Genomic DNA, 25,438 nt, shown 5'->3' with positions numbered 1-25,438 from the left:
TCCATCATACATCCGTCGATTAGCGATAGGATGAGTTGGGTGTTGTTGCTTTAGGAAATTATGGAGATGCCATATGATTTGACGATGTTGGCGAGCGGTGTCATGTAGATATTAAACCGTGTTGGGCTTATCGATGAACCCCGCAGATCAAGTTTGTGAGTTCCGTTGTGTAGGGTGGTAATCGGATTATGTGCCCTTTCTGTGAGGAAAGAACAAATCCAGTTGAGGACTGGTCCTTGGATGCCTTTGTCTCGCAATCTTCTGATAGGGGTGTGGTGAGACACTGTTTCGAAGGCAGCTGAGAGGTCAAGTAGAATGAGGGCTGCAATATCTCTGCAAACTTTCTTTCATAATTCCACTTTCTTTTAATTAATATTCTTGGAACTTTTAATTTCAGAGAAGTACTGGAAAAAGTACCAATATGCTGCTAAATTTATACAGCTGGTAAGATCCAAGACACCGAAAGTCACATACTACACAAAATATGCAAAGTGCATGTTGATGGAGAATTCCCCCAGTGCAGATGTTGAAGTTTGTTTTTATGATGGTAAGTTTGTTTTATTGAAGTGATTAGTTTAAAAGTGAACTGCAATACATTTATGAATGTTACTTTAGCACTAGAACTTGGTTAAACTGTTTAGCTTTTTCTTTTTGAGGCTTTTTAGAGATGGTTTATGGTATGGATACACGTTTTCCTAATGAACACGGACTGTCCATTTTTGTGAAACTGAAGTTTGAAACTCCCATTGGTAAACTTGTTTCTAACTAATAGCTATGGCTGGACCAACTGTTTTAAGAATCATTTTAATAAAATGTCTTTCTGGAATTAGGCATTTGCTAGCCTAAACACTGCTGTGTTGTAGGTCAGAGGGGCGCTTGCAAGCAATTGAATCTTTCCATAGAAATTGATTATCTAGTTCTTGTACTTATTTCAAATATCATTTTTTTAACATGAAGTTGATTCTATCTTCAAAATTGTTACTACTTGTACTTTAAAGAGCATTAGTCAGATGTGGTCCAGGGACCCCTGGAGGCCTTCCTTATCTACTCAGGGGGTCTGTGACAGTGAAATTAAAATGGCAGATGTGAAGACACTTGAAATTGTATCCTTATCTTAACATGTAGGAGTTGTGCAAGTGCAGCAGATAAAATCTATTTTTGCTGGTTGGTGGTCAAATTGAAGGAGCAATAGTATGCACCGATATAGAGATTGCATTAGGAACAGAAAAAAGTGTGATATGCTAGCCTCTAGCATATCACTGTAGGAAGTGGTCTCTTTATATAGTGGACCAAAATGAGGTACACTGTGTAGCGAGTCCAGGCAAACCCGAATTGGTTTACAGAGGCACAATGAAAACCCAAATGATCTCTTTTGTGATAACGTGGGTGGTTAGTTATGTATCGGAGGGTAGTGTGAAGCATTTGTTGACACACACCAGCAACAAATGAGACGCAATCAAGAATAAATCCAAAACCAATTTAGAAAAAAAGTCTTATTTTTATATACATTTTGATGCCAACAACTTTGTTATCAAGCAATTACTTTTTACATATGGATTTATACAGGTATGTAAAAAGTTCACTTAAATGCACTTTTAGGCACAATGCTTTCCTATTGGGGGAAAGGCATATCCAGCAAATAGTTATTTTTGTTTGGATCTGGGGGTCTCTTTTGGGACGTAGGGGCCAAGGTCCAAAGTACCACCAGCAGTTACCAGTTGCAGAGGTGCTGGTCGTGTTTGTTGCTGTGCACACTACACCGGTCGAAAGAAGGAGGGACTTCAGAATAAGCCCAGGAGCTCTCAATGGGGGTGGGGCTTGGGTTACAAGGATCCAGGGGGACAAGAGGAGGGGCACAGCCGGTTTGTCAGTACCTGGGCTGAGGTGCTTGGTGCAGAGTGTAAGGGTTGGATGGGCTCTGTGTGTCTTGGAACCTTGTGTTTGCTGGTTGAGAGTGCCAAATCAGGACAGCTGGGCAACTCTAGAAGTCGGTCTCTACAGTCTGCAGCTAATACTACACTTGATCTTAGCCAAAAGGCCGAGAAGCTAATACCCAAGGGTGTCTATGCGCTGACTCAAGGAGAGAACTGCAGGGGCTAACCCAAGTGGTCAGTGATTAAAAAACCAAGTTTGTAATGCTTTTCTAAAATCCAACAATTGGGTTTCCTTTTTTAGTTCTAGCGGGATAGAGTTCCAGAGTCTGGTAGTTCCCACCAGAAGACACCTGCCACTGCATCCTGCTTTTTTACATTTGGGCATGACAAGGTTGTGGGCTAAGGTAGGCCTCAGCATCCCAGCTCGAAAGTACTGTTGAAAATTGTTTAAAACAGATCGGACCTGTACTGTGTACAGCTTTAAAATCAATGCAAAGAGCCTTAAAGTCAATGCGTTTCTTCACTAAAAGCCATTGAAGTTGTCTGAGCGCAAAAGCAACAGACGTGTGCTTGGGAATGTCCAACAACAAGCGAGCTGCAACATTTTGCACAATCTGAATTTTATTGAAACATTTTTTCCTGATATTAACAAAAAGACCATTAAAATAGTCAACCCTGGACACCACCGGGGACAGGTATTTGCGAAAATGATGTAAACTGCCTTAAACTTATCCTGGAAGAAATTGGCCAAAGAGTTGCAAAATCCTTGGCTCAAATTAGTGTTTATGGCCTCTGGGGGTTTAGCTAGGTATTTCACCGTAGCGAACAGTTCCTTGGAAGAAATTTCTAAAGCTTCGATAGACGTAGTTGTAAAAGCGAGTTTTTTCATTAAGAATTAGCTCTTTGTAGGTCGTCAAGGACTGTTATTATACTTCCTTTTCTCTGGAGCCATAATGTTGTTTCCATTTCCTCTCCAGTCGACAGGTTTGTTTTTGACGCTACGGTTCTAGGTTTTAAATCTTCGGTTTAGATGTTTTTTTCTGGTACTAAATGGTCTATTGATCTATGTAACAATGATTAAAAGTGATGAAGACCTCATTTGGTTCATTGCTAAATGACAGAGGATTCTGAGCCAGGAATCTATCCAAGGCTTCTGCCCTTATAGTGTTCCAAGGGCGAGTCCACTTGTGGGTTGCTGCCTGATCACCACTTGGTAGTGATATATGGGTGTTAAGAGTAAACATGGCTGCTTTATGGTCGGGCCAGCATGAGGGAGGGTAGGGTCTGGAGGGAGTCGTTGTTCGAGAATAACCCATACCAAAGAAGGCCTGCCGAATGTGTATCACCAATAACATGTTGAGTAAGCCCTATGCTTTTCCATTACATCTTTGAGATGGACAGCATCTTTAGTGTGAGTGTCTTCTGAGTAAAGAATGTAATCCCCCAAAACAATTGGCCTAGAGTTCAGTTCTTGAGTGTGTGAGACCATTTGCTGACTGAGTGTGTACAACAAATGCTTTACACTGTCCTCTGATACTGCATTACTGCTCGGCCAAGCTTCCACTTTAGAGAGTAAAGTTATATCTAACTTTAACCTCTGCCAAACCTCTGGGGACTGTGGACTCTGTGCACACTGTACCTTTCTTTGGTGCAGTATATATAGAGCCACGTTCTTACAGACTCCCCTTACGAACCAATGCAATTGTCTCCTTTAAAAGTGTTTCCATGGAAAACCGCATTCTTAGTTACAATGACTAGGGCCAGGAGGGTGGACCAGTTGAAGACTATCCATCTCCAATTGTTTCGTGAAAGATGAGCTATTCATTCAAGTCAAGCTATGTTTTCTACACAAAGTAGTCAAAATTTCACCAGTGTCCATCTTTTAGCCCACTTTCCATCCTTCTCAACATTCTTCCAAGAATGAAGAGTGACTCTGTAAATTTAGTCAGAATAATGTACTGAGCTATAACATTCAAAGATTTGCAGAGTCCATACTAGAGGACAACCATTATCAGCTTTGATGACCTACTTGTAGGCAAGGCAATTAGGAAGCAGACCAGAAGTCTTTTTGCATAAAGCAGTGTCATGAGCTAGTGGGAAAAGTTCACCTGAAGGCTTCTGACCGTAGAAGCTTAGAGAGAGAAAGTAGCCACTTCTACCCCTTTATGAGGCATATTTATCTAATATATTTACCAAGCAGAGTCTTAGGCTGCTGTCTACACATCTTCTAAGCAGCCCTGTCTTGATGAGTAAATGAATACAAATGCAGTACATTAGGGTAGCAAGATTGCAAAAAATAATGTTTTTAGATTTAATTGACATTCTTCATTAATCATTTAGCGAGGGTAACGCACGGTCATTCTTTTTCCTCTGTGTTTTTCAGTCCTTGCTCTGATGATGAAAAATAAGTGCTAGTCCTCAAAAACAAGCACCGTCTCTAATTAAGCACTGGTCTGGGCTGTGTAACAGATGCTCTTGGGAGTGAGGAAATGCTTGAGTTTGAGCAGTAAACTGAACCATCTAGTTTGGGAATTATATACTTATTTGTTACAGTTCCCATCTCTTAATATAGTCATTGAAGGTCATAGTGGGGTTGGTGATTGTGAGCTCAAGGATGTAGCAGAGAATGGAAACCGTGGGGTTTGGTGGGTGTGATGAGGTAGGATATAAACCATTTTAACACCTGTTGTTGACACTGATGGAGGTGGCACTTGAAGGATCTGTTAATGAGAACAAACCCATTGTTTGGGATGAGTTTTACATTAATCAAAGGCATCTCGTTTTGGTATCTAGGAAGGATCTCAGATTAAGGATACTGTTAGGCAATAAAAGTTTGAATCTTCAGCACCTTAAACCGTGTTTTCTGAAGTCTTACATTAGGCGGAGACTTATATGTTGTTTATATACATTGATGCTATGTATGTCCCATGTCTTATTGACCTTTCTTGTCTCTAAAATGTAAAGTGCTCTGATACCCCCGGGTCCATCCAGCGCTATATAAAACCTCTAAAATAAATAAATAAATAAATTTGATAGACGCCCTGAACTCTACAAAGTCTTGGGCTTTCATTAGTGTTTTTTCTTTTGTGCTGTTTTCTTTCATGGCTAATGTTAATAAGTTGCATAAAATTAAATTCAAAAGGAACCAGAGCTTTTATATATTCTTGCATATTCAAAATTCACTGTAGCCCAAAATTGGGAAAATCTTTTTAGCATTGGTTCAAACCTCTTATGTTTATTCCTGCTGGTAAGGGTATGTGTACAACTCAACAACAAATATATCAAGGTGCCTTGCAACTTTTAACTGTACTTTCCCCCAGATTAATTTTTCCCTGTATAGTTTGGAGAGTCTGGTCCCCACAATCCAATATTTATTTTAATTAAAGGCGCTTGTTGCACTTTAGTTAATCCTCTTTCCTTTCTTTGGATTTGCCCGCTCGTGTTTCTTTTCTATCCGAATAGCCCTGAGCTTGGAGTTCTTGGCTCTGTTTCTTTCATTCTTCCCTCTGGTGTGCCATGAGTGGCTTGCCCTTTTGCAGAGCAAAATCCCTGCATACATGCTGACAGTGCAGGTTATTGTCTTTTAATGCTACAAGTCTGTGTACTCCCTCAAATTTGCCTTTTTTATTGACCACGTCTGCTGTAAGCATTGACATTTTGGTTTATTGGATGATCACATTATGAACAGATTCTAGCTACTCTAATAAGGTTGATCTGTTGGAACCCTGTGCTATTATAGGTCTTCCTCAACGCAGAGTTGCCTTATGCACATTGCAGGTCACATGCTAAATGTGACTTTTATTTTCTTCGGTGATACCTGTGAGTGTTGGTATACCTGCTCCATGGTGCAATCACGTTTATCTTGTTTAACCCTGCAAATAAGACTGGGTTTGGGCATGCTTAGTCTAAAGTTGTAAAGATTAATTTTAAATGTCCCCTTTAAAATAATGAAACACTTTATATCGCAGCCATAGACTCACAGGCACAATTTATTACCAATTTAGCTTGGATGCTCTTTATGCTGTTACTCTTAAAACCACTTCATGTTTCTTGCTTGTATCGTAAGGAGCCTTGATGCTTGAACAATCTTGCTCTACTTAAAAGAGCATGCATAGTGGATGAGAACCACAGATGGCCTGATTTTGACATGGCGAAGTAATATGGAGCCACTCCAAGATTACGAGCTGTTCTACAAGAATCTGAGTGTTCCTCGCTCATCTAGTATAGTTGGAGCTTTTTTATGTCTTTAGGTGGTTAGTCACGTAGACTGTCCTCTTAAGGGTTCCTGGTACACGTTTGTTGACTTATTTCCACAGCAAATGTAACAAAATATGTGCTAATCTTGAAAATCACAAACGTTTATTGTCAGTAAGGCTTGGGCTAGTTTGTATCTCTCTGAATATTATGTTGGATTGGATCTTAGATCGGTGCCTGTTCTAAGTGGTGGAAAGTCTGAGAGTGCAGACCAGTATTTGGTTGTCTGATGTATTGAAAGCCATAAGTTAATAGAGCCAGCCCTGGTGGGTTTCAGACCCAACCATGCAACAGCGTCTTGACATCAACTTTGCATAATCTTCACACTTCTTTAGATGCTGGAGATACCACAGTTATGTCTCTTTTGGACCCCTCCACTGCTTTCAACATTATCGGCCACTTTATATTATTGCATGAGTGAAAGTATGATGCTAAGCACCAGTGGTTGTTTCTTTCCTGGATAGGAGTACCCAAGCCATCTCACTGGGTCTCTATAGGTCACAACTAGCAATTGATCTTTGTCAATACCCAGGACTAAGTTGAATTACTTCTGCAGCAGATCCAGTTGTGCATGGTGGCTTTAACTCAGTGGTTGAGTCTTGGTGCTTAGCAAATAAACACCAAGGAATCGACTCATCGGTCTGGCAAAGAGAAACTAAGAGTTCGAGGCATGTGGGCTGCTGAATTCATATCTATAGCATAGATCACCGCCTAGTGTTGGGTCCGGATGATTGCACATTGTTGTCCTGGAAGAGTCTTCGAAGTATCACGAGATAGGTGGCTCCTCCCCTGGACTACAGTGCGCATGGGCATCGACTCCATCATCAGATTGTTTTTTTCCGCCATTGGGTTCGGATGTAATTTCGTTATCTCCAGTTCGGAATCAACAAACTTTTTCGAGGCCCGAAGGCCTTTTTCAAACCGTCGGTATTGTTTGCGTTCGGTGCCCGGTTCTGTTCCGACACAGCGAGTCAGATATCCAGAGGGTCGAGTGACTCTTCGGTGATCGAGGCCCAGTCGACGCAGCAAGACTTTCGACGACGCGTCATGGAACGGAGCCCGTTCAAGAAGTGTCCCGTGTGTGGATCGAAGTATCCCCACATTGACGTCCACCCGGTGTGCAACAAGTGCCTGTCGCCGGACCACGATGAAGCCAGCTGTATGGCTTGTTCCAGGTTTCGTTCGAAGAAGACGATTCGGCGCGTGGCGCGCCTCGAGGCCCGGCAGTCGGCCCTGGCACCGGTGGACATTTTCGACAACGACGAAGCAGACGAACACGAGGTTCAGATGCAGATTTCACCTCCCAACGGTGGACATCGACTACGAAGCGGATGTCGAAGGCCAAGACGTGGAAGAAGTCGTCGACGAGGTAGGAGACGACAATGAGGCCTACGGGGCCACAGAAGATAGCTCATGTGAAGAGCTAAGCCCCGTTCCAACATTTACAGAGGCTCAGGTCGAGGGATTACACGGCCTTACCCAAGACCTTATACCAGAATCCACGGCCCCGCCTTCCGGCCCGGCTACGGACACTTCAGCGGAGCCGCCATTGTCGAAAACGAAACCGAAAGTGAAACCATCGGTGTCGACAAAAACGATAGTGGTGGAGACGCCATCGAAACCGAAGACGTCTGCCCCTCCGTCGACACCCTCGTCTTCCGAGGGGTCGGGGCAACCGAAGCCGAAGAAAACCATCGACCCGGTCAAGTCGGGCAAGGGCGTTGAGCCGAAGATGGTCAATGGCGTCGAGCCGGAATCATGTAAGGGCGTCGAGCCGAAGTCCAAACTGGGCGTCGAGCCGAAGTCTACCAAGGGCGTCTAGCTGAAGATTGGGGCCACGAAACCAGTGACCCAGCCCGCCGGTCCGAAACGGCCGGCGTCGACGTCTGCTGACCAGGACGGATGACGTAGCGCCCCTAAGAAAGATGCTCCTACGCCTCGGACGGAGGACACGGTGTCCTCGGCGATCGAGTCTCCCACTGTCGGTGGACCGAGGTCGACGAAACCGTCCGCTTCTTTTACGAAGCAGGTCGCGGACTCACTGAAAAGAATCAGAAGCAAGGCTTCGGCGGAGGTACAGAAGACACCTTCCGTCCCGAAGCAGTCGGTGCCAGCGCCAAAGTCGTTGACGGCACTCCTCTTCACGTTGCCGCCGAAGGTGGCGCCGAAGGCCTTCGCACCGCGAACGATGCCCGGGGACTCGGCGGGGTCGAAGCCAACTCACCCGGCTGAGAGCTTGAAACATCGGCCACCCTTGCTGGAGGAACAGTCAGAGCATTTCATCGATGCCGACACAGGAAAACTTACTCTTTACAAGAGAAAGATCACGGCGACGAAGCCTTTGGAGTCATTCGCAATCCCTCTAAAGCGTAAAAGGCCTGCTCCAGATTCACCTGTCTTGGTCGATCCAATAGTCCCTCAGACTCCAAGAATTGCGACACCCTCACCCACTTATTCGGATGGAGAGGATGCTGGAGAAGAGGACGAGGAATACAATTTTCCTGCCAACACAGAGCCTGATGAACAACAGGACTCATGGGTAGAGGCAGGTGACCAAGGGGATCAGCACACCGCCCATGACCCTCAAGTGTACAACGTCAAGACCTCTCCCACTGAGGATTCTGCTGCATTTAATGCCTTGATTGAGAGGGCATCTAAGAACCATGATGTTGAACTGCATGCTGACCCTATTGAGGTGGACTTCCTCTTTGACACTTTTTCAACAGCTGAAATGACTGTAAAGACCCTTCCAATGCTGAAGGGAGTCCTGAAACATGCTGCGGACATCTTTAAGGTACCCACGAGGTCCAGGGTAGTCAACCCTAGAATTGAGAAGAAATATAGGCCGGCACCTGGCGACCCTACCTACATCAGGGGCCAGTTGCCGCTGGACTCTCTAGTCGTTTCTAATGCCCGCAAGAGGGCAAATTCGCAAACAACTGGTGAAGCTCCTCCCCCGGACAAAGAATCCAAGGTGCTGGAGGCATCAGGAAAGAGAGTAGCAGCTCCGGCGGCCAATATCTGGCGTATCTCGAACACGCAGGCACTCTTGGCCAGATACGACAAGGCACACTACGACACACTAGAGACCCTGTTGCAGCATCTACCCGACCAATATAAAGAGGCAGGGGAAATGCTTATCCAGGAAGGGAAGCTCATCTCCAACGCTTCCATTAAGTGTGCACTAGACGTTGCGGACACTGCAGCCAGGGCAATAAACACCAGTGTGATGTTAAGACGTCAGGCATGGCTCAGAATCTCCGGGTTTAAGCCGGAGATACAAGCTACCATCCTCAACCAGGCGGTAAACCCTGACAGATTATTTGGTCCCGAGGTGGATACCACCCTGGAAAAAATAAAGAAGGATACCGAGACTGCTAAGTCCATGGGGGCCCTCCAGTCCCAACCGTTTCGTGGGAGCACTTTTCGTCGCTCAGGCAATAGAGGTGTTTCCAGGGGCCGGATGTCACAACAAACACAATTCAACAAAGGTGGGGCGCAATCCTCGTACACCAAGCAGAGTAGAGGAGGATACCGGGGCAACAGCACCAAAGGCAGAGGCAGGGGCAACAACAACTCCCCTTCCTCCGCCACCAACAAGCAGTGACTCCCTGTCACTGCCCCCCGACCATCCAACACCTGTCGGGGGGAGACTCCAGCAGTTCCTGCCAGTCTGGAAATCCATCACCACAGACAGGTGGGTCAGGAAACTTATCCAGTTCGGTTATTGTTTGGAGCGAACATCCACTCCACCCAACATACCACCAAGACACCGTCCTATGTCCACAGAGCATTTGCACTTATTGCAGCAGGAGGTACTCGTCATGCTGCAAAAAGGCGCAATAGAGCTTGTGCCTGTGGAGGAAGAAGGCACAGGGGTGTACTCCCTGTACTTCTTAATCCCAAAAAAGGACGGGTCCCTCAGACCTATTCTGGACCTCAGGCCCCTAAACCAGTACATTCTCTCCGAACACTTCCACATGCTAACGCTGCAGCAAGTTCTTCCGTTGCTAAATCAAGGAGACTTCCTAGCAACCTTGGATCTTAAGGATGCTTACTTTCACATCCCACTCCATCCATCACACAGGAAATACCTCAGATTCACCATTCAAAATCGGCATTACCAATTCAAGGTCCTCCCTTTCGGAGTGACCACAGCCCCCAGAGTGTTCACGAAATGTCTGGCGACGGTGGCGGCTCACCTCAGGAGGCAGAACGTCCATGTCTACCCTTATCTGGACGACTGGCTGGTTCAGGCAAAGTCGGCCCAGCAGTGCGCCGCAGACATGTCCCACACCATTCACCTTCTTCACGGTCTGGGCTTCTCCCTGAACTATCCGAAGTCGCACCTTCAGCCGGCCCATGTGCGGCAGTATCTGGGCGCGACAATAGATACTCTGGCGGCCACGGCTCAGCCAAATTCAGTGAGGATCAACAACATCCAGTCGCTGATCCAAAGGTTCAGACCGCAACACTCACTTCCAGCAAGAGTGTTCATGCAGTTGATAGGCATGATGGCCTCCTGCATCTTCATAGTCCCGCATGTGAGGTTACATATGCGTCCGCTCCAAGAATGCTTGGCACATCAGTGGACTCACACAACCTTTGCAAGGGCCGACCGTTCCAAGAGCCTGTGCCACAGATTATCCTGACGACGGACGCATCTCTCCAGGGATGGGGAGCTCATGCACTCCACTACACGGTGCAGGGACTATGGACGCAGCAGCAAAAGAAGATGCACATCAACTACCTAGAACTGATGGCAATCTTCATGGCGCTAACGTCCTTCAAAGTACATCTGTGCAAGAAGGTCGTGTTGATCCGGACGGACAACATGACGGCCATGTACTACATCCAAAAGCAGGGAGGTACTCACTCTCCACAGTTGTCTCATCTGGCTCAGAGCATGTGGAAGTGGGCCATTCAGAGGAACATCTTCCTCATGGCGGAACACCTCCCGGGCAAGGACAATCAGATGGCGGATCTGCTCAGCAGGTACAGCCACCATATGCACGAGTGGGAGATGCATCCATCAGTACTCCGCCCGTACTTCCAGCAGTGGGGTCATCCAGAGATAGACCTGTTTGCCACAAGGGAAAACGCAAAATGCCAAAGCTTTGTCGCCAGGTTGCCTCACCCACAGTCGCAGGACAATGCGATATGGATGAACTGGTCAGGCAGATTTGCGTACGCTTTTCCCCCAGCACCTCTCATACCGCTAGTGGCTCGAAAGCTAAAGCAACACTCGATGACGCTCATCCTGGTTGCTCCAACGTGGGCACGCCAACCATGGTACACCACGTTTCTAGAACTCTCCGTGGTACCGCATCAAAGGCTGCACCTCACACCCAGGCTCTTGACGCAGAACCATGGCGACATTCAGCATCCAGATCCGCAACAGCTCAATCTGGCGATCTGGCTCCTGAAGTCTTAGAGTTTGGCTACCTTAATTTGCCTCCTGAATGCATGGATATCATACGGGAGGCAAGAAAGCCCACCACCAGAGCATGCTATGCAGCAAAATGGAAGCGGTTTGTCATTTACTGTACAGAACATCACATCAACCCGCTAGATGCATCCATTCCCAACATCATCTGTTATTTGTTACATCTTTACAAATGCAATCTAGCATATGCTTCCATTCGGATACACTTATCCGCCATAGCGGCTTATCTCCAAAACAGGCAGCATCTCTCTGTTTTTAGGGTGCCTGCCATTAAAGCCTTCCTAGAAGGGCTAAAGCGGGTCATCCCTCCCAGGACCCCGCCAGCTCCTGCATGGAACCTCAAGGTGGTCCTCACCAGGTTGATGGGTCCACCTTTTAAGCCTCTACATTCAAGTGAGATTCAGTTCTTAACGTGGAAAGTGGCTTTTCTTATTGCCATTACGTCTCTACGGCGTGTCAGTGAGCTACAGGCGCTCACAGTACAAGAGCCATTCATTCAAATTCATTCCAATAGGGTGGTGCTGCGCACTAACCCTAAATTTCTTCCTAAGGTGGTTTCACAGTTCCATGTCAATCAGACCATTGAACTGCCCGCGTTCTTTCAAAACCCTGAAACAGTAGCCGAAAGAATGCTCCACACTCTTGATGTCAAACGTGCGTTGATGTACTACATCGAAAGGACAAAGGATTTTCGGAAAACACAACAACTCTTTGTTGCCTTTTCAGCTCAGCACAAAGGCAACCCCATTTCCAAAGCAGGGATAGCCAGGTGGATCGTTAAGTGTATTCAGATTTGCTATCACAAGGCTAAGCGCACCTTAACGGTCCCCCCCAGAGCCCACTCCACCCGCAAATTGGGGGCCTCCATGGCGTTCCTGGGTAATATTCATTTGGAAGATATTTGTAGAGCAGCCACAAGGTCTACACCACACACATTTACTAAACATTACTGTGTAGATGTGCACTCCAAACAGCAGGCAGCTGTAGGACAGGCTGTTCTTAAAACACTTTTTCAGACTTCTGCAGCTGGCACAGACGGCCGCCGTTAATGGAGGGACTGCTATGTATTCTATGCTATAGATATGAATTCAGCAGCCCACATGCCTCGAACTGAATATACTACTTACCAGTATGCATCTGTTCTTGGCATGTAGGGCTGCTGACATTCATATCGCCCGCCCTCCTCCCCGGCGCCTGTAGCGGCTGCAGACCTTTTACACTTAATATTAGCATGGCCATCGCTTACACTGTTACACTCCATCTTCGCCACAATGGCTAAAAACAATCTGAGGATGGAGTCGATGCCCATGCACACTGTAGTCCGGGGGAGGAGCCAACTATCTCGTGATACTTCGAAGACTCTTCCAGGACAACAATGTGCAATTATCCGGACCCAACACTAGGCGGCGATCTATGCTATAGATATGAATGTCAGCAGCCCTACATGCCAAGAACAGATGCATACTGGTAAGTGTCATATTCATTCATACATTTCGAAAAATGCTAAAGACCTGGTAATTCACCTGCCCTACTGTTTGGAGCATATAACCTTTGTTTTCATCTGATGGTTTCAGTTGTCTTTAGCTGCTTTTTCCCTTTAGCCAATACCTCTTCTTTTGTTAGTGCCTGGATACTCTAGGGGCCACCAAGCACTCTACAAATCTTTTCATTATGGTGAAATTTGATCTACCCTTTTTTACATTCAACATTTTTGCACTTTTAAATGTACCAATTTTCTTTTTAATCGTTGTTAACATTTTTTGTTTACTGTTGGTTACCTTTGTTTTCATGTATTTAGGCCTCCATGACACCCCCCCCACCCAACAATCCCCCTTCTCCTCAGACTCCCTTAAGCTCCTCCATCATGGTTTTGGCTTATTCTGTTCGAATCTTTACATTAATGACTGCTTTGCAGGTACCTTAGTTGGTGTATTGCCAAAGGTTTTGGTGGCTCATCTATTAACGTGTTTTTCTTTTCTTTTCTATGCATCACCAGAGCATTCTAATTACAGAAGCCTCTGTGACTTCTTAGTGACTTATGCTTTTTGAACACCGTTTTTTTCCCTTTGTTTTCTCAACTATGCTTAACTGTGGTGCAGTTACACATGTCAACCTAGTGTTTCTGTAAGCCTTTTTTACTAGACTCACCCACTGTACTGTATTCTTTCAGGTGGATGGTTCTCAAGAAATGTACTTTCTGAATCAGTTCTGTGCAATGCTGCTTTTTCACCTTCCTTCATCTTAGACAGTCTGCCCCATACATTAGTAATTGAGGTCCATAAATGGCTTGCAAGACAAAGTTGCTTTTTAGACTCCACATGATATTTTCGTGTTGTGCTTTCATGAAGAATCTTACTCTGTTTTTCCCCCTTTAACAACGCCCATGCCGAATCCCCCCCCATCAGCCCAGTCCTTTCAGCTGAATGCAAGCAGTTTCTGCATTTGTAAGTAGCAGACTGGGAGAAAATGCATTCCTAAGACAGTGCCTTCATATTTGAGGATCTAATAGTGTAAATAGGTGGTTGTAGTCGTTTTTTCTTAAGTGTCCTCTATAGTTTACTTTATCTGATTGATGCATACATTGTTTTGTGGGCTCAGCGGAAATAGATGAAGGGTATTTTTTTTACTTTCAACTATTATAAACTAAAGTAATGTGTGTTGACTAAAAGTGGTAGCACGTTTGATGACTCGCCCAACAAAACCTCAATTTTAAAACCTTATCACCAGTATTTATTTTAACCTGATTCTGTTGCTGACTTTTTTTAATCATCAATTATAGGGTCAAAAATACACAAGACTTCAGACTCTATTCGAGTAATCGAGAAAGGTGGGAAGTCCTATGTTGTCAAAGAAGAAATGGTCAAATCCATGAATAAGAATGTTCAAGCTTACGTAGACCACGCAAATGAGGTAACTTACTTGGACAGCCATGTGCCAGTTTAATTAGATGTTTTACGTAATTCTTCTCACACTACCTTATTGTATTTTTGTTGAATAGGGTCATCGCATTTGCCTTTCACTGGAATCTGCTATAACAACAGAGGAAAAGAAGGGTGAAGAGGTTTCATTCTTTCCAATTATTTTTGGACGGTGAGTCTTAATGACTTGGAATCAAGTGATTTGAATGTCTAGCAAGTGCTTTGTTCTGCTACTTACAATAATTCAGAAATTGAATGTGATACTCCTACCCTAGCCCTAACAAACATGTATGACCTCTGAAAATCCAGTTGTCAATGATCGGATGGAATTATTCTGTTCTATCTGCTATTCTCAGGGAATACCTTAATAACCAGGTGTATGGGGACCTTCCCAAGTTGTACTTGTTAGTTTCTTTCCGAAGCGATATTCAAATCCTAACCTAGTTCCATATTAGGATTCACCTAGTGACCACTTAAGCCTTCATGTGACCATTAGTGTCCCCTAAAAATTCTCCAGTCCACTTTCTCCAACATGGGTTAGTTATAACCAGGTCCTTCCCACAAACTGAAAACCTACTCCAATTTGTCTTAGCCCGCAACACAGTCTGGCAAACTCAATAGTAGATAATTTGCTACATTCTACATTGTTCTCCCAATCAATCAAATATTTGTAAAGCGTGGCAAATCACCTGCAAGAGTCTCAAGGCGCTGGATAAGTTGGTTGCTGCATGGCTGCTCATTCAAAGATCCAGATCCAAGTTTTAAGTTATCTCCTAAACTGCTGAAGCGATGGTGTGGTACTGAGGTGCATGTTGTTCCATGCCTTGGCCGCAAGGTGCGAGAAGGAGCGTTCTCTGCTCTTGGTTCAGCATATCCGAGGGGTGTCTGCGAGGGAAGCAGATCGAAGGTGTTTGGTCAATTGGTGGAAGGTCAGGTGTTTGTTGATGTATACTGGTCCATTGTTGTGCAGGTCCTTGTAAGTGTGGGTTAGCATCTTGAGCTGGTATCTTTCCTGGATCGGGAGCCAGTGAAGTTTCTTAAGGTGGGGTATAATGTGGGTCCTTCTGGGGAGGCTAAGGAAGAGTCTTGCTGCTGAGTTTTGTATTGTCTGGAGTTTCTTCAGGAGGTGTGCCATGATTCCTACGTAGCGTTTCCATAGGCCAGTCTACTTATGACAAGGGCCTGCGTGACTGTCCTGGTGTTGACTGGGAGCCACATGAGGATCTTGCAGACCGTACGACGAGAGTGGAAGCAAGGTGATGAGACTGGCTTCATTTGGTTTTTTAGGTCTCGCGACCTATCGATGCGCGCAAGCGCATCGAGCGGAGCGAGAATTCAAGTGCTCGAAATCCTCGTGAAACCAAGGGCTTCTTGCGCTGCGGTTTTGTTGAAGTTCACGTGAATCACATGATCAAACAAGCACGCGCATCAGCCTCCCTCCCTCCTAATTGCATTTTTTTAACGGCCGCCGCACAGCACATCAAAGGGCTTCGCCCAGCGTGCGCTCTGCGACTTCTCGGCTTCTCCTCCCCTAATTATTCATGGCTCAGTTTCCCGGCGCACGCATTTGTTCACATTTTTTTCGCCGCTCTCCCCACTCGGCCCCCTGCCCGCCGTGTCACATTTCTCCTCCCCCCTCCCCTTCTCTGCCTTCCATTCCGTCTTGTTTTAATTTATGTTCCTTCGTCCACACTATTTTTGGGTCTGCCTCGGGCTTGTGTTTACGCATGTTCATGCGCTTCCCTTCTTAATATTTTTTTTTTTAACAGCTGCTCTTGTGCGTACAGTTGTTAATTAATTGCAGCTCTTGCAGTTGTAAGCTATTTTCTAAATTACTTTTTTTTTTTAAATAAAAGGAAGTGTGTGTAGCTGTTTGAACTGCACCAACTGTGTTTATATATATACTTTTGGACACCACGCGGCTTTTATGTTATCAGCACGACACCCGCTTCAGGGACGCTGCACTTCAGATCATTGTCTTCTTTCCTCACCGGCGCTGGGGGGGAAGGGACATGGCTGCTTTGTTTACATTCCTCCTGCTACTGCGAAATAAAATGAACAAGCATTGGCATAGCCAATAGGTCTCGCTTGTGGGACCTTATAAGTATTTAGTTTTGCAGCACAATATCATTGGTGCAACAAGGATATTGTGCTGCAAAACTAAATACTTATAAGGTCCCACAAGCGAGACCTATTGGCAATGCCAATGCTTGTCATAGATAGCTTGCTGTCCAGGATGATGCAGAGATCAATGGTGGATTTTGGCAGGGGGTGAGACTAGCTCTGTGGGCCACCGTGCGTCTTGCCATGGATAGTTATTTCCGAAGATGAAGACTTCCGTCTTGTAAGTGAGTTTGAGACACTTGTTGTTTATCCAGTCAGTGACGTTCACCATGCATCTGAGGAGTTAGCTCTGGTGGTGGAGGTGTCTTCGGACAGTGAGAGGATGAGGTGGGTGTCGGCGTAGATGACGACGTTAAGTCAGTGTTATATAACGGTGTCAGCCAGGGGTGTCTAGAAGAGAGGATGGGGTCGAGGTACGATCCTTGTGGGACTCCCCAGATGATCTTCTTGGGCTCCAAGGTGAATGATGGGGAAACTGATCCACTGGGTTCTGCTGGTGATTTATGAGGCGATCTATTTGAGGGTGTCTCCCTGGATACCGATGTTGTGGAGTCTGTTGATGAGGATGTGATGGGAGACGGTGTCAAACGCGACTGACCGGTCCGGGAGGATGAGGGCTGCAATTTCACTGAGGTCCAGGGGGTTCCTGATGTAGTCTGTGGCTGCATTCAGGGACGTATCTGTGCTGTGGTCGGCTCAAAATTCTAATTGGGAAGGGTCCAGGAGGTTGTGGTCTTCTAGGTGTTGGGTGAGCTGCTGGTTATGCAGTAGTAGGCTATCTCTCATAGATTCACATGCTTGAATCATTCCAGGTCGTCGAAGTGGAAGTTCCACAGTACTGTAATCAAGCAGCATGTAAAACTATCATAGGCTATAATGGCACCCATTTAAAGCCTATATGTCCTTTTAAAAAAATTACCAAACTTCAGAAACAACCAATTAGCTGCCAGCTCCCTTAAGAACAGTCCCAAGAGAGGCCAAGTCCCTAAGATTTTCACCGTTCGTAGTGTGTGAAGCGATTCTCTGAGCTCTGCTCAGTTTTCTTCTTCAAACAGCTTCTACAGCTTTGGATTCACATATTCTATGTCTGACAGAAAAGGTCTTTTCTGTCCCTGCAAGACCAGTGGGAAGAAAAAACTGCATTTACTGCCTCCATCCCCAGCATGCGGTAAAACAGTGTAAAATAGGTCACACATTTCCCTCAAAAACATTAAGGGGAGGCTGCCCTTGTGGCTTCAGAAAACAAAGTCACTCAAGACCTCTTCAGATGAAGACAGCAACAACTCTACCAGGTCACACAAGAGAACCAGATCCCAAGAGGAGGAGGCCAGAAGACATATCAAAACCTCCCAGCAGGCTAAAGACTCATAAAAAGAAGCATTCCAAAATCTCCTCAGAGCCAGCCTTGTCTTTGCGATCTACTCCTTCTGCTAAGAAGAATGTGTATCCTCCGGCCTCCTCTTCAGATCCAGGGAGGCATAAATCCTCTCAGAAACCCAGTTGACTATGCCATCACCATTGGTGCCGCGTTCGCCGCCGCCGACCAGTACTACTCTCTTGTCCACCGTCTGAGGGTACCAATTAAAGTAGCTAGGACCACTGTTCCCTTTAACCTGTGCGCCCACGCACCTGTTAAATCTAAGCGCGCACACCACCAGAGGCAAGTATTCATGTTAATCGCAGCGCCCTGTAGAAGCATGATGGGCGCTGCGATTAACATGAATACTTGAAGAAAAGCAGACAATCTGCCCCCCTCCGAGCTCGATCAAGAAAAGTCAGGCAGCAAGCCTAAAAGCACAACATGTGCTTTCACAATCATTAACATACATTAGGGATTGTGAAAGCACACGTTGTGCTGTTTTTTTAATTTATTTTTTTGCTTTGCAGAGTTTTATATAGCGCGAACTAGACCCGAACCGAATCGGGTATCGGAGCGCTTTACACATTTTCCAGTTATGTTACATGAGGACACACTTTCATTTTAGGCACGGGGAGATTAAGTGATTTGCCCAGAATCACAGGAGGTTTTTGGCGTCGTTACCGAGACTCAAACCCAGATTCCGAGGTCGAGCGCCCTAGCCGTGAGGCCAAGCTTGCTGACTGCCTTTTCTTCACAGACCGCAGCAGTTTCTGTGCCTTTTTGAAAGTTTTTATGTTACATGCAGCCCCTTGCGTAAGCATGTAGGGAGCTGCAATTAACAAGAAAACTTTCAAAAAGGCACACAATTTGCCGCGCTCTAACAGCACAATTGTGCTTTCACAATCACGAATATGTATTAGTGATTGTGAAAGCACACGTGGTGCAGTTGTGCTTGCTGCCTGCCTTTTCTTCACAGAACGCAGCAGTTGGTGTGCCTTTTTGAAAGTTTTTATGTTAAATGCAGCCTAAGCAAGTCAGGAGCTGCAAATTAACATGAACACTTTCAAAAAGGCATACTATCTGCTGCACACTATTAACAAAAGGCACGAAGCACGACGTTTGCTTTCACAATCCCTAATATATATATTAGGGATTGTGAAGTTCTGTTAGGCTTGCTGTGTGCCTTTTGTAGATAGGACGACCAGAAGAATTTTAAAGCCAAAAACAGACATTTCACTCAAACAGAAAATGGACTACACGTAGCTGCCAAGGTTTCAGATTGCTACGAGTGACATTTTCAAAATTTCAGTGCAATCGGGGCTCAAGTCCTAAAAAAAAGAATGGGGGGGACTAACCTAGTTAGGCAGTATGCAAGTGACATCGAGGCGCACAACATCACGGCGGTCGACATCCCACATGGCATCACAGGAATTGACATCCCACATGGCATCACAGGAATTGACATCCCACATGGCATCACAGGAATTGACATAATAGAAAGTGGCATCACAAGCCACGACTTTACAGGAAGTGGCAACATATCCAAAGCCTTCACATATATGTTTAGCGGGTCTATCGTGTACGTTTGAGAGCATTGCAAGGATAATAGCACAGTGAGCTATGGAAGAGGATATGTGACTTCTACACCTCGCAATCCCCCAGTTTTATATTGCACATCCTGTACATTAATTTACAGACGTATATAACTTATTGTACATGTAATTTGCACGTGTTGATGTAAAGCACTTTGACACCCTGCATTGGAATGGGTAGGGCTATACAAGAAAAAATAGTGGTACTTAAATTATTTCAACGCCACCCCGGGGGTAGTAAGCTCTATATAAATGCAATTTGCTTTGTGTAAATACTGGGAAAGACCCACATATCCGATATTCTCCCAGTGCATTTTTTACTCATTAGCACATGTGCACCACATAGCAAATTGGACAACGGATTATATAAAATTACATGTCCACAAAATATTCTTCAAAAAATGTCTACCTTTATTCAATTGAGTCTTTAAAACAGTCAGAATGATTGAGATGCAGCCGACGCGTTTCGTCCTTATCAGAAGGACTTCTTCTGGGCAAACTGTTCTTCACTATAATGTCTATCTAGAATAGTTAAGCCATCATTCAAGAATATAAAAGATGCTTCAGTTTTTCAAAATATTATATAAAAAATTGTTTAGTGCCTTGGAATGGAAGCATTGGACGAGCAAGAATGTATTACTCCCAGTTTTATTAATCCTAATTCCAGGTAAATGGAAATGAGAAGTGTGCAAGAATAATTGCACAGTGCTGGAACCGACCAGAGTCCATCTGTGTGTGCGTGGCTCTGTCTGTGTGTGCGTGGCTCTGTCTGTGTGTGTGTGTGTGCGTGGCTCTGTGTGTGTGCGTGGCTCTGTCTGTGTGTGTGCGTGGCTCTGTCTGTGTGTGTGCGTGGCTCTGTCTGTGTGTGTGTGCGTGGCTCTGTCTGTGTGCGTGGCTCTGTCTGTGTGCGTGGTTCTGTCTGTGTGTGTGCGTGGCTCTGTCTGTGTGCGTGGCTCTGTCTGTGTGCGTGGTTCTGTCTGTGTGCGTGGTTCTGTCTGTGTGCGTGGCTCGGTCTGTGTGCGTGGCTCGGTCTGTGTGCGTGGCTCGGTCTGTGTGCGTGGCTCGGTCTGTGTGCGTGGCTCGGTCTGTGTGCGTGGCTCGGTCTGTGTGCGTGGCTCGGTCTGTGTGCGTGGCTCGGTCTGTGTGCGTGGCTCGGTCTGTGTGCGTGGCTCGGTCTGTGTGCGTGGCTCGGTCTGTGTGCGTGGCTCGGTCTGTGTGCGTGGCTCGGTCTGTGCGCGTGGCTCTGTGTGTGCGCGTGGCTCTGTGTGTGCGCGTGGCTCTGTGTGTGCGCGTGGCTCTGTGTGTGCGCGTGGCTCTGTGTGTGCGCGTGGCTCTGTGTGTGCGCGTGGCTCTGTGTGTGCGCGTGGCTCTGTGTGTGCGCGTGGCTCTGTGTGTGCGCGTGGCTCTGTGTGTGCGCGTGGCTCTGTGTGTGCGCGTGGCTCTGTGTGTGCGCGTGGCTCTGTGTGTGCGCGTGGCTCTGTGTGTGCGCGTGGCTCTGTGTGTGCGCGTGGCTCTGTGTGTGCGCGTGGCTCTGTGTGTGCGCGTGGCTCTGTGTGTGCGCGTGGCTCTGTGTGTGCGCGTGGCTCTGTGTGTGCGCGTGGCTCTGTGTGTGCGCGTGGCTCTGTGTGTGCGCGTGGCTCTGTGTGTGCGCGTGGCTCTGTGTGTGCGCGTGGCTCTGTGTGTGCGCGTGGCTCTGTGTGTGCGCGTGGCTCTGTGTGTGCGCGTGGCTCTGTGTGTGCGCGCGTGGCTCTGTGTGTGCGCGCGTGGCTCTGTGTGTGCGCGCGTGGCTCTGTGTGTGCGCGCGTGGCTCTGTGTGTGCGCGCGTGGCTCTGTGTGTGCGCGCGTGGCTCTGTGTGTGCGCGCGTGGCTCTGTGTGTGCGCGCGTGGCTCTGTGTGTGCGCGCGTGGCTCTGTGTGTGCGCGCGTGGCTCTGTGTGTGCGCGCGTGGCTCTGTGTGTGCGCGCGTGGCTCTGCGTGTGCGCCTGGCTCTGTGTGTGCGCCTGGCTCTGTGTGTGCGTGTGCGGCTCTGTCTGTGTGCGTGCGCGGCTCTGTCTGTGTGCGCGCGCGCGGCTCTGTCTGTGTGCGCGCGCGCGGCTCTGTCTGTGTGCGTGCGTGCGCGGATCTGTCTGTCTGTCTGTGTGCGTGCGCGGGTCTGTCTGTCTGTCTGTGTGCGTGCGCGGATCTGTCTGTCTGTCTGTGTGCGTGCGCGGGTCTGTCTGTCTGTCTGTGTGTGTGCGCGGATCTGTCTGTCTGTCTGTCTGTGTGCGCGGATCTGGCTGTCTGTGTGTGTGCGTGCGCGGATCTGGCTGTCTGTCTGTCTGTGTGTGTGCGTGCGCGGATCTGTCTGTCTGTCTGTGTGTGTGCGCGGATCTGTCTGTCTGTCTGTCTGTGTGCGCGGATCTGGCTGTCTGTCTGTCTGTGTGTGTGCGCGCGCGGATCTGGCTGTCTGTCTGTCTGTGTGTGTGCGTGCGCGGATCTGGCTGTCTGTCTGTCTGTGTGTGTGCGTGCGCGGATCTGGCTGTCTGTCTGTCTGTGTGCGCGGATCTGTCTGTCTGTCTGTGTGTGTGCGCGGATCTGGCTGTCTGTCTGTGTGTGTGCGCGGATCTGGCTGTCTGTCTGTCTGTGTGTGTGCGTGCGCGGATCTGGCTGTCTGTCTGTCTGTGTGTGTGCGTGCGCGGATCTGGCTGTCTGTCTGTCTGTGTGTGTGCGTGCGCGGATCTGGCTGTCTGTCTGTCTGTGTGTGTGCGTGCGCGGATCTGGCTGTCTGTCTGTCTGTGTGTGTGCGCGGATCTGTCTGTCTGTCTGTCTGTGTGTGTGCGCGGATCTGGCTGTCTGTCTGTCTGTGTGTGTGTGTGCGCGGATCTGTCTGTCTGTCTGTCTGTGTGTGTGCGCGGATCTGTCTGTCTGTCTGTCTGTGTGTGTGCGCGGATCTGTCTGTCTGTCTGTCTGTCTGTGTGCGCGGATCTGGCTGTCTGTCTGTCTGTGTGTGTGCGCGCGTGGCTCTGTGTGTGCGCGCGTGGCTCTGTGTGTGCGCGCGTGGCTCTGTGTGTGCGCGCGTGGCTCTGTGTGTGCGCGCGTGGCTCTGTGTGTGCGCGCGTGGCTCTGTGTGTGCGCGCGTGGCTCTGCGTGTGCGCGCGTGGCTCTGCGTGCGCGCGCGTGGCTCTGCGTGCGCGCGCGTGGCTCTGCGTGCGCGCGCGTGGCTCTGCGTGCGCGCGCGTGGCTCTGTGTGCGCGCGCGGCTCTGTGTGCGCGCGCGTGGCTCTGTGTGTGCGCGTGGCTCTGTGTGTGCGCGTGGCTCTGTGTGTGCGCGTGGCTCTGTGTGTGCGCGTGGCTCTGTGTGTGCGCGTGGCTCTGTGTGTGCGCGTGGCTCTGTGTGTGCGTGTGCGCGGCTCTGTCTGTGTGCGTGCGCGGCTCTGTCTGTGTGCGTGCGCGGCTCTGTCTGTGTGCGTGCGCGGCTCTGTCTGTGTGCGTGCGCGGCTCTGTCTGTGTGCGCGCGCGGCTCTGTCTGTGTGCGCGCGCGGCTCTGTCTGTGTGCGCGCGCGGCTCTGTCTGTGTGCGCGCGCGGCTCTGTCTGTGTGCGCGCGCGGCTCTGTCTGTGTGCGCGCGCGCGGCTCTGTCTGTGTGCGCGCGCGCGGCTCTGTCTGTGTGCGTGCGCGCGCGCGGATCTGTCTGTCTGTCTGTGTGCGTGCGCGGGTCTGTCTGTCTGTCTGTGTGCGTGCGCGGATCTGTCTGTCTGTCTGTGTGCGTGCGCGGATCTGTCTGTCTGTCTGTGTGCGTGCGCGGATCTGTCTGTCTGTCTGTGTGTGTGCGCGGATCTGTCTGTCTGTCTGTCTGTGCGCGGATCTGGCTGTCTGTCTGTCTGTGTGTGTGCGTGCGCGGATCTGGCTGTCTGTCTGTGTGTGTGCGTGCGCGGATCTGGCTGTCTGTCTGTCTGTGTGTGTGCGTGCGCGGATCTGGCTGTCTGTCTGTCTGTGTGTGTGCGTGCGCGGATCTGGCTGTCTGTCTGTGTGTGTGCGTGCGCGGATCTGGCTGTCTGTCTGTCTGTGTGTGTGCGTGCGCGGATCTGGCTGTCTGTCTGTGTGTGTGCGTGCGCGGATCTGGCTGTCTGTCTGTCTGTGTGTGTGCGTGCGCGGATCTGGCTGTCTGTCTGTCTGTGTGTGTGCGTGCGCGGATCTGGCTGTCTGTCTGTCTGTGTGTGTGCGTGCGCGGATCTGTCTGTCTGTCTGTGTGTGTGCGCGGATCTGTCTGTCTGTCTGTGTGCGCGGATCTGGCTGTCTGTCTGTCTGTGTGTGTGCGCGCGCGGATCTGGCTGTCTGTCTGTCTGTGTGTGTGCGTGCGCGGATCTGGCTGTCTGTCTGTCTGTGTGTGTGCGTGCGCGGATCTGGCTGTCTGTCTGTCTGTGTGCGCGGATCTGTCTGTCTGTGTGTGTGCGCGGATCTGGCTGTCTGTCTGTGTGTGTGTGTGCGCGGATCTGGCTGTCTGTCTGTCTGTGTGTGTGCGTGCGCGGATCTGGCTGTCTGTCTGTCTGTGTGTGTGCGTGCGCGGATCTGGCTGTCTGTCTGTCTGTGTGTGTGCGTGCGCGGATCTGGCTGTCTGTCTGTCTGTGTGTGTGCGTGCGCGGATCTGTCTGTCTGTCTGTGTGTGTGCGCGGATCTGTCTGTCTGTCTGTCTGTGTGTGTGCGCGGATCTGTCTGTCTGTCTGTCTGTGTGTGTGTGTGCGCGGATCTGTCTGTCTGTCTGTCTGTGTGTGTGCGCGGATCTGTCTGTCTGTCTGTCTGTGTGCGCGGATCTGGCTGTCTGTCTGTCTGTGTGTGTGTGCGCGGATCTGGCTGTCTGTCTGTCTGTGTGTGTGCGTGCGCGGATCTGGCTGTCTGTCTGTCTGTGTGTGTGCGTGCGCGGATCTGGCTGTCTGTCTGTCTGTGTGTGTGCGTGCGCGGATCTGGCTGTCTGTCTGTCTGTGTGTGTGCGTGCGCGGATCTGGCTGTCTGTCTGTGTGTGTGCGTGCGCGGATCTGGCTGTCTGTCTGTGTGTGTGCGTGCGCGGATCTGGCTGTCTGTCTGTCTGTGTGTGTGCGTGCGCGGATCTGGCTGTCTGTCTGTCTGTGTGTGTGCGTGCGCGGATCTGGCTGTCTGTCTGTCTGTGTGTGTGCGTGCGCGGATCTGTCTGTCTGTCTGCGTGCGCGGATCTGTCTGTCTGTCTGTGTGTGTGCGCGGATCTGTCTGTCTGTCTGTCTGTGTGCGCGGATCTGTCTGTCTGTCTGTGTGTGTGCGCGGATCTGGCTGTCTGTCTGTCTGTGTGTGTGCGCGCGCGGATCTGGCTGTCTGTCTGTCTGTGTGTGTGCGTGCGCGGATCTGGCTGTCTGTCTGTCTGTGTGTGTGCGTGCGCGGATCTGGCTGTCTGTCTGTCTGTGTGTGTGCGTGCGCGGATCTGGCTGTCTGTCTGTCTGTGTGTGTGCGTGCGCGGATCTGGCTGTCTGTCTGTCTGTGTGTGTGCGTGCGCGGATCTGGCTGTCTGTCTGTCTGTGTGTGTGCGTGCGCGGATCTGGCTGTCTGTCTGTCTGTGTGTGTGCGTGCGCGGATCTGGCTGTCTGTCTGTCTGTGTGTGTGCGTGCGCGGATCTGGCTGTCTGTCTGTCTGTGTGTGTGCGTGCGCGGATCTGGCTGTCTGTCTGTCTGTGTGTGTGCGTGCGCGGATCTGGCTGTCTGTCTGTCTGTGTGTGTGCGTGCGCGGATCTGGCTGTCTGTCTGTCTGTGTGTGTGCGTGCGCGGATCTGGCTGTCTGTCTGTCTGTGTGTGTGCGTGCGCGGATCTGGCTGTCTGTCTGTCTGTGTGTGTGCGTGCGCGGATCTGGCTGTCTGTCTGTCTGTGTGTGTG

At 48.8% G+C, this 25,438-nt stretch overlaps 1 protein-coding gene across 1 annotated transcript in view; it reads left to right on the top strand.

Annotated features, from left to right (window-relative positions):
• The window catches only part of PLK4 (polo like kinase 4), a 121,043-nt gene that overhangs the window by 76,652 nt on the left and 18,953 nt on the right, over nucleotides 1–25,438 (top strand). Inside the window, exons 10-12 of the mRNA XM_078676798.1 lie at nucleotides 398–547; nucleotides 14,354–14,484; nucleotides 14,573–14,664. Of these exons, the coding sequence (XP_078532924.1) occupies nucleotides 398–547; nucleotides 14,354–14,484; nucleotides 14,573–14,664 (373 nt within the window). The remainder of the gene's footprint in view (nucleotides 1–397; nucleotides 548–14,353; nucleotides 14,485–14,572; nucleotides 14,665–25,438) is intronic.

Source organism: Lissotriton helveticus, chromosome 2_1 (assembly GCF_964261635.1).
Source record: "Lissotriton helveticus chromosome 2_1, aLisHel1.1, whole genome shotgun sequence".
In the NCBI taxonomy this organism is placed as follows: Eukaryota; Metazoa; Chordata; class Amphibia; order Caudata; family Salamandridae; genus Lissotriton; species Lissotriton helveticus.
The sequence above is the reverse complement of the archived record's forward strand: the minus strand, read 5'-3'. Positions and strand labels throughout refer to the sequence as shown.